The sequence below is a fragment of the Chelonoidis abingdonii genome, chromosome 3, assembly GCF_003597395.2.
Source record: "Chelonoidis abingdonii isolate Lonesome George chromosome 3, CheloAbing_2.0, whole genome shotgun sequence".
NCBI classification, from domain to species: Eukaryota; Metazoa; Chordata; order Testudines; family Testudinidae; genus Chelonoidis; species Chelonoidis abingdonii.
The window spans coordinates 44,364,485-44,377,397 of record NC_133771.1 but is presented as its reverse complement, the minus strand read 5'-3'; the positions used below and the strand labels follow the sequence as shown (position 1 = coordinate 44,377,397).

The window sequence follows — 12,913 nt, the reverse complement described above, 5'->3', positions numbered from 1 at the left end:
CCTGTCATGGAAAGTTGCTTTCCTGGTGGCAGTGAAGCAGTGAGACGAGTCTCTGAGATTAAAGCTTGAACCTCAGAACCACCATACATGGTCTTCTACAAAAACAAGGTTCAACTGCAGCCCCAGCCAGCTTTCCTGCTGAAGGTGGTATCTACCTTCCATATGAACCAGGACATCTTCCTCCCAATGTTCTGTCCCAAACCAGACAAGACCAGAGAAGAAAGGCATCTTCATGTGCTGGTTGTCTGAAGGGCTTTGGCTTTTTCCCTAGAATATACCAAGTCTTTCCATAAGTCAACTCAGCTCTTCATTGCTACAGTGGGTAGGATGAAGGGCCTTCCGGTGTCCTCAAAGAGGCTTTCCAACTGGATCACCTCTTGCATAAGGACCTGTTATGACCTGGCAGAGGTCCATGCAATTAGAGCTCAGGCATCTTCGGTGACCTTCCTGGTCCACATCCCTATCCAGGACATCTGTAAAGCCACAAAGTGGTCCTCTGTTCACACATTCGTGGTGCATTATGTCATCACTCAGCAGCCCAGAGACTACGCTGGGTTTAGCAAAGCTGTGTTGCAATCCACATATTCATGAACTCCTACCCACCTCCAGGGGTACTGCTTGGGAGTCACCTAATATGGAATGGACACGAGCAAGCATTCGAAGAAGAAAAGACAGTTATCTTTTCCATAACTGGTGGTCTTCGAGATGTGTTGCTCATGTCCATTCCACAACCCACCCTCCTTCCCCACTGTCAGAGTTTCTGGCAAGAAGGAACTGAGGATGGGGGGAGCCAGCAGTGCCCCTTATATCATGCCATGTGAGCACCACTCCAGGCGGTGCCAGAGCTGGTCCCCTACGGATAGTGCTGAGGGAAAAGCTTCTGGCCCTGGTGCAAGTGGTGAGCACACACATCTAATATGGAATGGACATGAGAGACACAGCTTGAAGAACAAAAGTTATGGAAAAAGTAACTGTCTTTTTCAGTATTTCTTTAATACATTTCCCCATTGATATATTGGAACTGCAATGTACGTTGTTTTTATTACTTGCATCTGAATGGTCCAATTTGCCTCACTAATCAATCCCTATATTCAAAAGTGTTTCAACAGTTCTTTAACAACTCAGTGCTTATTAGTGCCACAAGTTATTGAACAAAGAAACTGCCCTATAGTATTCCCTGTATCCTTTTAGATGGATAAAGGCTAATTGAAATGTGTACCGTGTAAGAAGTTTAGGTCAGGTTCTCTACCAATATAAATGCGTGTTTCTCCTCTAGACAGTACTCAAAGGAGGTCATATCTAGTTTTTGTGCTACCCTGACTAATATAAGGCATTAAATCCTCCTGCAGGATATTGTGATCCACCCTGTGTATGACTGTAGTAAGGTTCGGCAGCTGACCAGGTCAGAAGTGATTCACTTGAAAGGTCATTGTGTCCCCTCAATTCAGAGGGGAGAGTTTCACAAAATAGGATAATATTGGCCCCTGCATTTTCTCTTTCAAGACATCCATATGGTCCCTGGGCTGTAGGGTGAACGAGATTAGGAAAAACAAACGCTACCCCAAAGGCATAGTACACACTTAATGCATGTTGAGGGCCAGTTTTGTCTTGAAATTTGGTAGCTTAACTGATGAACTAACTGGACCTCAATTAGTTTTTTTCTATTTAAAGTGTCTGCTAACTATTACTTAGGGGTCTAGACACACATTTTCAATTTCGTTTGGGACCCAATCTGAGACTTGACATCTGAAAAGTAATTTATTTCAAGGAATTTAGAAAAGACCCAATGTGACTAATACCTTGGTCTTAAATAGTGCCTGTTGTACCTGGGGAGGGAATGAGCAGTTAGGAAAGGACAGGAAGTAGAGGATCATGTTGGAAACTTTAAAAGTATTTTAGATAGATATACATCTCAATGTCTGGGAAATATCCTTATAGTTCGACTTTTAGCGCAAGCCCTGCTATCAGTACAACTCATGTAATGCAATAAACCAGTTGTGCACTTTCTGAATGTCCAAACTATTAGCCTATGATATAAGTAGTGTTGAAGTGCATGGTCATTAAAGTGGTTTGTGTTTCTCTGGAAATAGCCTTCATTTAAAAAAAAATGCAACACACATACACAGAGCCCCCACCATTTGGTAGATTAATCCTAGTAGAAGTAGAAAAACAAGAGACATTGTTTTTACCAGGGTTGAAATATAGGCTTGTTGATACTCCTGAACTTCAAGACATCTCTAAAGTCATTGTCAGCTTGTGTTAGTCAAATGAAACGTCAGTTTCCTCTCATTACACTGTATTTAGATCCTGTAATGTTGACAGCACTGTTTGTTCCTTTAAGGGAAAACATCCACTTTATCTCATTTATTTGTTAGATGGAATTGTGAGGATTCTAATTCAGATTTTAAATAAATAAATGTTGTAAACTATTAGTTAAAATATACACAGCATTAAGATGTAAGCTGGACATTTTTAAGACAATATGTTAAATGAATTTTCCATGATTTTTGAGATTTAGTCAACCAAAGAAACTAGTATTTATTTAATGCATATGTTTCTACCAAAATATGACAAATCTGTGTATTAATTTCGGAAGCAAAAGGTTTGTAGCATTAAAATTCCACCTGTTCTGCTGGGAAATTTCTTTCCTTTTCAGGAAAATTCCATTGAATACTTGGAGAGCAACAAACTCCTGTGTGGTGGTGGATTTTTAAAAAAACAAAAACCACTAACTTCTTGAAGTCCATTAAGAAATGGAAGGCTCTAGAACTGTAAACTAACTGTCAGTACTTTAAGGATTTATTCATATTCCTTATATTACCTCCTCTGAGTAGGACCACTGACTTCAGCAGCGACTGTTCATAGAGTGACTTCAGCAGAGCCAAGATTTCAATGCGAGTTTTACCATTGACCTCAATAGATCCAGGATTCCATCCACTTGTGTGAAGTTAAACATGTCTCTTTCAGTATTAAGACTTGTTTTCAAATTGTGTTCACCTTCTTTGAGGCTGGTTTTAAAATAATGGTTGCCCCATCACAACAATTATTGCTATTGATTTCATAAGCCTGCTACATACAGAGAGACATAAGTCCATGATAAAAGCTCTGACTGAACTAGTTTGCTAATGTACCGCCATCTCCAAACTCCCATGCATGCAGAACTGCACCCTGACTATGTTATGTCTGTAGAACAGGTACACTTACTAAATATCTCTGATACCTGGGGTTAAGGTGGTCTGAGCTAATATAAACCTATCATGGATTTCACTTTTCTTTGGGGACATATTTTAAACACTTTTTTAAAATGTTAAACTTTTTATATACACTTTTTTTTCTGATCATTTTCATATTTAAGCTTATAAACAAAAGAAATAACTTCATTTGAAAAGTACATCTAAGGTTTTGCATTGGGACATACTAATTGGGAAAGTTTCGGAAAATAAATCTTCCTTGCTATTTTAATTTTCAGTGGATTATTGCAATAAATAAAATTAACTCTCTTTATCATTCCCCTTGGTAGATGTTTGTTTGACTCTGGGCTATAATATCAAAAGAATATAGCTTTGTTACAGGCATGAAATGCTCCATGAAATGATTTTTTTTTCTAAATAGATGAATGGAAACATTACTAAAACAAAACTTAATGTTCTGTAACTGTTAAATATCCATCTTAACCCAAAATATGTATTTCCTTCTGAATTTACTTAGGAAGACATGAGTTCAGGTTCTCTGCTTTTACTTGTGATAGCTGTCGGAGAAAAACAGAGTTCTCACTCAAGTTGAGTGCAGCAAGTCAGATACTTTATCATCTCTAGCAGTTACATGGAGAGAGCTAAACAGGTCTTTCTGCAGATAAACAATTACAGCAAGCATTTATACCTCTTGTTAGATACAATAATGAGCAACAGCTGCATTTTGTTTATACATAGGTCATCCTGATATCTTATTTTTTTCACCTCTATTTAGGTTATAGTCTGCATTCCATACTTATCTAACACAAGATCGCAACAACTTCTCACACAGTTCTTTTTCAGTCTCCTCACACAATCCTCACTTCTACAAATCTCGCATTATTAGGGTTACAGCTACCCTGACTCTTGCTCACAGAGGGGACTGTTTGCATTGAAATCCCCTTCAAATCCCTGACAGTTCTTGCTCTACTTCCACATAGCTGTTGAAGTTTTACTAGAACTGCATGCTGACTATGATATTTTCAGTGTAAGTATGGGTCATAGAATCAGGCTAAGTTCCTGATTCCAATTATTTCAATGGGAAGTTTGCCTGTAACCTTACAGAAACACAAAAAATGTGTACATGTAACTGTAGACAAAATATTGTCATCTGAAACTTTACTGAACATGAGCTTGTAATAAAGACTTAACTCAATTTGACTGAGGTCCTAAGCTGAATACAGTTGGTGGGGAAAGATAAAACCCACTGTCAAAGTGCTCCCCCACTCTGAATTTTAGGGCTCAGATGAGGGGACCTGCATGAATAACCCCTAAGCTTATTTTTTACCAGCTTAGGCAAAACAGTCGCTGCTACCACCAAATGTTTTTAAAAAAAAACGTTTGAGGGAGAGCTATTTGGGAACTCTGCCTTCCCCCAAATATTTCCCCATCCTTATTCCCCTTTTCCTGGCAGGATTTGACTAATTTCCATCCTCCAAGTCTCTCTACCCTTTTTCCCATGTAGACTCAAGAAGATTCCCCCCACCAATTCTTGGTGAGCGCAGATCCAAATTCCTTGGATCTTAAAACAAGGAAAAATCAATCAGGTTCTTAAAAGAAGACTTTTAATTAAAGGGAAAAAAAGGTGAAAGGAATACCTCTGTGACATAAGAAAGCAAGATAATCCTACAGACAACAGATTCAAAACACAGAGGATTTCCCTCTGGGCAAAATTTTAAAGTTACACAGAAACCCAGTTTGATTGTCTCTCTATTTTGCAAAAGAAATTACAAATAGAAATAAAAGTAATTTAAGACATTACTTCTCTAATTACTCACTACCTTGTTAGTAGTGAGTAATTAGAGAAGGAATGTCTTAAATTACTTTTAAGACAAATTAGGAGTGGGATGGTTCCTTCTCCCTGTCCAGCAAAAGCCCACACAGCATAGACAACGGACTGTTTCCCCCTCTTTCAACTTTGAAAGTATCTTGTTCTCTTTTTGGTCCTTCTGCTCAGATGTCAGCTAGGTATTGTGAACTTCTTACCCCTTTACAGAAAAAGAGGAATTAACCCTTAACTGTCTGTTTATGAGACCCATCATTCTCCTCCAGGGCCTATCTGTTTACTTGTAAATTGAGAATTTCATCCTAAAACAATTGAGACAATAAATATGGTCCCCTACAGTTCCACAGTGCTGTTTTCAGAGGGCTACTTTTCAGAGTAGAACCAAACTTTAAGAAAATGATTATGAAAACAAGTTATTTTGCTTTCAAACCACTGACAGTACTAATACCGAAAGTGTGGTTCTAATATTTCACTCTTGGCTTTAGTTCATCTATATATTCCAGTTCTAACTTTATGGTAAGATTATTTTGCTTTATCTCAGTCAACCCCGATAATCTCGTTATATGGGGGAAGAAGGATGCTTTTGTGTTTGAGACATTGTACTTGGACTCAGGAGATCTAGGTTCAGTTTCTGGCTCTACGAGAGATTTCCCATATGAGCACTTATTCTTTCTGTGTCTCAGTTCCCCATGTATAACTGGGGATAATAGGGATCATCATGGTGAGCAAGCATGCACATGTACAAGGCACTGATGCTTATCCCAACCTGCTGCATTGTGCTCCAGAATGTAAGCTTTCATTTTTTTAGAAAAGGAACACTCTAGCACTTATGATGGGGAGAAAATCTTTCAAAATATGATCCATGTATGGTCTCTCTGAATCTGCTGAGAGCCTGAAACAATAGCTCTGAGGAATGTATTGCCCCATTCATCTCAAACAAAAGTTACTACAGAACCCAATGATCATTTAAATCTCAGTATTGTTAATTACTTCACTGATGATCAAAGCACGTGAAAAGTGAGGAGGAGGATCCTATTATAAAGATTTACATTACAAATGATATATTATTTAAGCACCAGAATTGTCTTGAAGTTACCACCATTAACTTTTTTTTTTTTTAAACTCAAAAAGGAGTCAGTTCCAAAATGTCTATTACTGTAATGCCAGGGAGGCCTCTCAGCTTCACCTAGTTGGAGCCAGGCCGAAGGAACCCAGCAAGGACATGGGTGTATTTGAACCACATTGAAGGGGAGCTAACCTCAAGGAACTGCAGAGTAGATGTAATCATATTTTAAACATCTGGTGTAAGTGAATGGTGTCTCCAGTGAAAGGAACTTATTTTGTGGATGAAGCTTTGACTGTGGGCAGACCATGCTACTTCTATTTTCCACTCCCCCACATTTGACCCTGGGGAGATAATACTCTGCTACCTAACAAGACTGTTGTAAGGATAAATCCATTCAGATAGTACAGCGAGTAGCATATAACCAGGGATACCAGTCAGCTCTGTGTTCTTGGGGAACCAGAGCGCAGTATGTAGTCTGTATGACTCATGAAGCGTGCCCCCCCCCAGCCTCAGCTTGAACTAAAACCGATCAGGGGAAAGGCTTACAGAAAGCAATGAAAAGGCAGTGGGAGACACTCTTCCTGACAAGGGTGATAGGATTAAGGCAACTCCCCTAGCCTCATCTGCATCAAAGATGAGACAGGGAGGCATCTCTATTAGCATACAGAATGGAGAACAGAGATTCTAAGGCAAGAACTGCACTGAGCTCTGGAACCAGAAGAGTAAGGAAGCACTGCATCATGGGGGAATCTCTGCTCCAGATGTTAGTGAATCTATGCCTGCACACACCCAGCTCAGTAGTTATCAGAATAATTCTTGTAATGAATCCTTAATCGATATCCAAAATACTGAAGCTGCCTGATTGCATTGTGAGCCCCTTTGAAGGAACATCACCCGTAGCCAGGAATTATCAGTTTCTATTGTCTAGCATAAAGAAAACCTTTGAATCATCAGTTTACCCATAAACAAATCTAGTGTTCTCCCTTGAACCATTTTTGCTCGAATAAGTGTTCTGATACCTGGATCCAAACTCTGCATCAGTTCCACTGGGACTTCATTTTCTCCTGACTAATCATGCTGGGGGCTGTGCCTGTCTCGAGCACTTGGGACCTTGAACTACCACCATCACCTGAGAACCCCGACCAGTTCAACCTTCATGGAGTGGTGAGATCCAAGCGTGTGTGCTCACGCGCACTCTCTCTCTCTCTCTCTTTTCTACCTCAGGTATAACTTTTTAACCCTGACTTGTTTGATCAGGTATAGTTTTCTATATATGGCATTTATAATCTGTTATAATGTAACAGTTATGTTTGTTTAGGCTCTCTTTGTGTAGTTATCACTATTATTCAATAAATAACTTTTATGGTTAAGCTGGTTGCTTCCCTCCCTCTCTCACTGAACTTTACTGTGTTGCATTTTTGTCTTCCCCAGCTACTCTGCACCAACTTTCCTCTTACCTAAGCTGAAGATCCCTGTAGCATCTAAAAATACTGTGGGGTTTGCTTATCAAGTGCATTACTACCCAAGCAATTGTAACTTGAAAGTGGGGATAGGGACATGCTGAACCTGTGACATAAGAGGGTGGCAGCTTGGAAGTGCTACTCAACCCAATCCGCTGAGTCCAGGGGCATACAAGTGTGGCGGCCTGGAAGTGTTGTTCGACCCAGCCTGCTCAGGCTTGCTCTATTCCAGTGCAGTACCTGTGGCATATAAGGGTGGCATCTTGAAAATCCTGCTTGACCCAGCCCACTGAGTCCAGGGACATATAAGTGGTTAGCTTGAGAGTGTTGATTGACCCAGTCCACTTAGACGTGCTCTGTGAGAGAGAGAGAGAGAGAGGGAATGTGTATGTGTTCATTCATCTGGTTCTGGGACTGGAAGAACGCAGCCCTGGAGAACCTAGGTCCTGCAGGTTAGCTCCTTTGGGAGGGGACTTGCAGAAGGGAGACATAGAGCTCCATGTGAAAACACAAGTGACACAAGCACTACATTGATAGAATTACAGGATCTCCCCGCTCCCCCCCAAAGAGTAACCCTAATAAATGAGCATACCTCAAATAAACGGGCAAATCAGGTAACACCACCTGTACAAAAAAACTTGTATATCAGTGCATTCAGTCATTTGTCATTTATCCAAAGTCCTATTTTTCTGAAATAAAAAGCCTCTCCAATTGTAGCCAGTAGGATTATGAGAGAGCCGAGATTATTCCTTGCCTCATAAATGTTAACTCCTCACCTGCAAACAGCATGAAACAATACTATTCTGTGTATTAGGACTCCCATTTAGTGGCTACATAAAGGAGTTGCTGAATATACAAAAATAAAAAGTTCAATTGGATTTTTTCCCTCTGTGTAATAACACATTCAGCTATTCTCTTTGTAAAATAATGCTGTTCTTTGCTTTACTTTGATTTTGGGAAAAAATGAAATATTTTGTGAAGAACAAAAGAAAGGTAATATGTTTTTGTATTTTCAAGTAAAGACCCTAGAAGCTGCTATTGAATGCTAAGAATGATGACTGTAGATATTCTGCTGAACTGCAACATATGAAAAGGCACATTATTCAACAGCTTCCCAAGACTGCGTTAAGACACTTAGTGATTTAGATTGATGGAAAGGGAGAGGGCTCATTTTCAAGTCAGTCTAGACACTGCTGATTCAGTGGTGACAAGTCCTTTGACAAGGGTTTCATAGTTTTAAACATAATAATGACACTCTAATATTACAATACCTTCTTGTGTGCTTTGTGATTTTAACCTGTTAGTTCCTTCCTCGAACTCCCCTTGCTCCCTCCCCGACCCACCCACCTAACACTTAACACTGTACTTAAGTTTAGTAAAAGAGAGAGTGTGTCTGTCTGTGAATTCAAATGTGAGGAAGAAATGTCATTTAAATTAATGCTCAGCCTTGTACTCCCACCATATTTTCCACTGATTTTTAATATTTGTTTAATTAGAACAGAATCAACTCAATATTGAGTCAATGCCAACTTCTTTTTGGGGGGAAGTCGCAACTTACCTAATTAGTTTTTAAAAAAATTAAATGAAATATACAATGGATTTATTTAAAAATTCCCATGTTCCTTAATTTGCATGAGGGTTTTTGGAATCCAGGGTGGAGGGCATAATGTTTCATATATTTTCCTATGAGAATTAAAAAACTTATTGTATTGATTCTCTTTGTCATGAATCTTTTTGTGTCTAGCTTCAATTCAAATTTTTTGTTTTGATTCAAATCCAAATTGAAATTTCAAAAAAGAGTGGTAAAGGGGAGAGAAAAAAGTTGCCATTATTCTCCCTCCCCAGCCCCGCTCAGAGGTAGGTGTGTGTGTGTGGGAGGGAGAATTTTGAAACTTGCCATTTTAACAATATGAATTACACTCACACAGTGTACAGATACAGTAAGGCATGTCCCTATGCTACGCTAAGAGTCCTAGACCATTGTGATAGCAAACGTAACTCAACCAATCACTACTCTTACTCTACAGCTAATTTGCATGCAACAATGTCATTGGTTGTATGAGGAAGAACTGCACAGAGGGTGGATAATTTGACTAACTGCCACACCTATGTGACAGTATGGGCTTTCAGCTACTAGTGGGCAATAATAGCACACTCAAATTCCAACTAAAGCAGCATTTCTCAATCTCTTCAAGTTGGCTACCCTTATTTAAAGTCAAACAATTTTGTGACCCATTTATACTACTGATTTTTTTTAACTCTCATAGTAACAATAAGCCTATATAATTTAACTGTGTTTCATGAGGTTGACATAAAATACATGACTTTGACAGGTAAGGGTGTGCAGTTTGAAATTTTCTGTGGAATGAAATTCCAACGCTTCATTCTTGGGGGAAAAAAAATAATCAACCTTTAATTTTGTTTTAAAAATTAAATTTATTTAGTTTTAACTTTGACGCAACTATTCTGTTTGCATTAAGTCTAGGTTATATCATCAAAGTGAAATATTTCAACATTATCAAAATGAATCATTTCAATAATTTTTCATTGAAAATTTTGATGAAAACTATGTTCCCACAAAATGTTTGTTTAATTGAATCAGCCTTTTCTGATGGGAAAACATATTGTTAGAAAAGTTTTCAAGCAGCTATCTTGAATAGCATTTCAGGATGTAATATTAAAAGCAGCTATGGCAATATAGCTACTACTTATGCCTCAAACTGCCCCTCATATACTTTTGAGATTTTATTGTTACAGATCTGTGCCAGTGCTTAGTAGGACCTTTAAAACATCTAGCTATTCTATCTGACACTGAAGTAAAAGTTCTTTGGACTGTTGTCTAGACCGCATGCATTGGTTTTGAAATTACTTATACAGACGCTCCCCAGGTTATGCAAAGCTGATTTATGGAAATCTGCACTTACGGAAAAAGTTCCATAAGTTTTGTTCCTTTTTTTTTGTGTGTAATTGTCAAAGATACATTCCTGACTTATGCAAAATTCAACTAATGCAAGCATCCTGGAAAGGAACGCTTGTGTAAGTCAGGGAGCGTCTATATAGTAAGTTTTCTCCATATATAGTAACAGGAGTGAAAGTAACTTAAAAGACTTACCGGTATGGGGGCCCAGCTCCAGGCCCCGAGAAGGGTCAGAGCCTTGGGCAGAAGGGGTGGAGCTGGAGGTCAGCTTCCCCCAGCCAGTCCTTCCATGCAGCCCAGCAGCCCCAGGTGGCGATTTAAATGGCCTGGGGCTTTGGCTGCTGCTGTGAGCCCCAGGCCCTTTTAAATCACCAGGCCCTGAGGTAGCTTCCCCTTTTGCCCCACTCTGTCAGCAAAAGGGGCAGCGTACAGGACTATTCTTACTGGCATGTGTACTGACCTCTACTGGCCCACTTTCACCTCTTCTTACTGGCATGTGTACTGACCTCTACTGGCCCACTTTCACCTCTAGTAACGGTAATCATCTTTCCCTACATTTGAGACCAAATTTATCCCTGGTTTAACCCTCTGAAGTAAGTTTCAGAAGAGGATTAGTTCAGCACAGTGAGTTTTACATTTTTTCACTCAATGGTGGCTGGATTACATTCACAGTTCTTACTCTGTAGAGTATAAGCTCTTTCTTGTCTGGAAAAAAGATAACTTTTCCTTAAATGCTTGTTTGGATCTTGAATTAGCGGTGCTGCAGTTGTTTGAAGGATTTCTGTAATAAACCTAATCTTTCTCCTTTTCTTTCCATTACTCTCAGGGTGGGTGCAAGTGTACAGTTCTCCTGTGAGGATAATTATGTGCTCCAGGGTTCTAAAAGCATCACTTGCCAGAGAGTAACAGATACGCTAGCTGCTTGGAGTGACCACAGACCGATCTGTCGTGGTAAGATTTGACTCCTTTAACATTTTTTAAAAATCAAACTTGGTCTCTTTGTATTATTTCCCTGCCCTTTTTGATTTTTGCAAGTCCTTCCAATTTAATATCATCTGCAAATTTTCTTAGTATGCTTTTGACCCCCTCCATTAGATAATTAACAAAGATGTTAAATGAATCCTCTATTTTCCTAATTGTTAAAAGAAAAAAAATAGTATAATTCAGTTCTAAAGGGATGATGATCTGTTTAGAGACACTCCCAAACCTAGAGATCAATGTGATTTGCATAGCTAAATACTGTACAACACTATGAGGATCAAATTGCAGCCAGCCTCTATGGAGCTGCTAGGTTTGTTGTTTTAGGACAGGTCTACCCTATAAACTTACATCAGTATAACTATGTTGAAAAATCCACACTCCTAAATGACATAGTTATACACACTTAACCCAGTGTGCAGATAGTGCTATGTCAGTGTGAAGACTTCTCCTGTTGGCATAGCTACTGCCTCTTATGGATGTGGAGTACCTTTGCAACCAGGGGACTGGAAGGATGAGGCTGGAGAGTGAGCCTACTGGGCTGGTATTAGGGTGGTGGTGCCAGGATTGAAGTGCTGATGCGTGTCATCTGTGTCCCCTTGGCAGGGTGAAGAGAAGTGTACCTACTGAATAGTTGCAGTAATACCATATTAGTTTGCTGTCCTAATACACAAGCATGATAACAGATGAAATTAGCAAGCCAATGGACATAATTGAAGATGGCACTATTATTGACACATTGCCTCCCTGGTTGCAGAATCTGTCTCCATCACTACCCAGGGGCCAACCTCTATTTATATAGACAGGCTTTCAAAGATGCCAGTACTCTGTGTTCCCATCTCATAAATTAAATTACACAATGCAACATATACTATCATCATAGAATCATAGGACTGGAAGGGACCTCAAGAGGACATCTAGTCCAGTCCCCTGCACTCATGGCAGGACTAAGATATTGTCTAGACTATCCCTGACAGGTGTATGTCTAACTTGCTCTTAAAAATCTCCAATGATGGAGATTCCACAACCTCCCTGACCAATTTATTCCAGTACTTAACCAGTCTGACAGTTAAGAAGTTTTTCCTAATGTTCAACCTAAACCGCCCTTGCTGCAATTTAAGCCCATTGCTTCTTGTCCTATCCTCAGAGGTTTTCTCCCTCTGCTTTGTAACATGTCCCCTCTCAGTCTTCTCTTCTCCAGACTAAACAAACCCAATTTTTTCAATCTTCCCTCATAGGTCATATTTTCTAGACCTTTAATCAATTGTTGCTCTTCTCTGGACTTTCTCCAATTTGTCCACATATTTCTTGAAATGTGGTGCCCAGAACTGGACACGCTACTCCACGCTGATTAGACCTCAACTGGAGTAGAGTATTAACTTCTCTTGTCTTGCTTACAGTACTCATAGAATATCAGGGTTGGAAGGGACCTCAGGAGGTCATCTAGTCCATCCCCCTGCTCAAAGCAGGACCAAT

At 39.5% G+C, this 12,913-nt stretch overlaps 1 protein-coding gene across 1 annotated transcript in view; it reads left to right on the top strand.

Annotated features, from left to right (window-relative positions):
• Window positions 1-12,913, top strand: part of CSMD1 (CUB and Sushi multiple domains 1) — a 2,093,217-nt gene that overhangs the window by 1,352,100 nt on the left and 728,204 nt on the right. Inside the window, exon 9 of the mRNA XM_075063712.1 lies at window positions 11,286-11,410. Within this exon, the coding sequence (XP_074919813.1) occupies window positions 11,286-11,410 (125 nt within the window). The remainder of the gene's footprint in view (window positions 1-11,285; window positions 11,411-12,913) is intronic.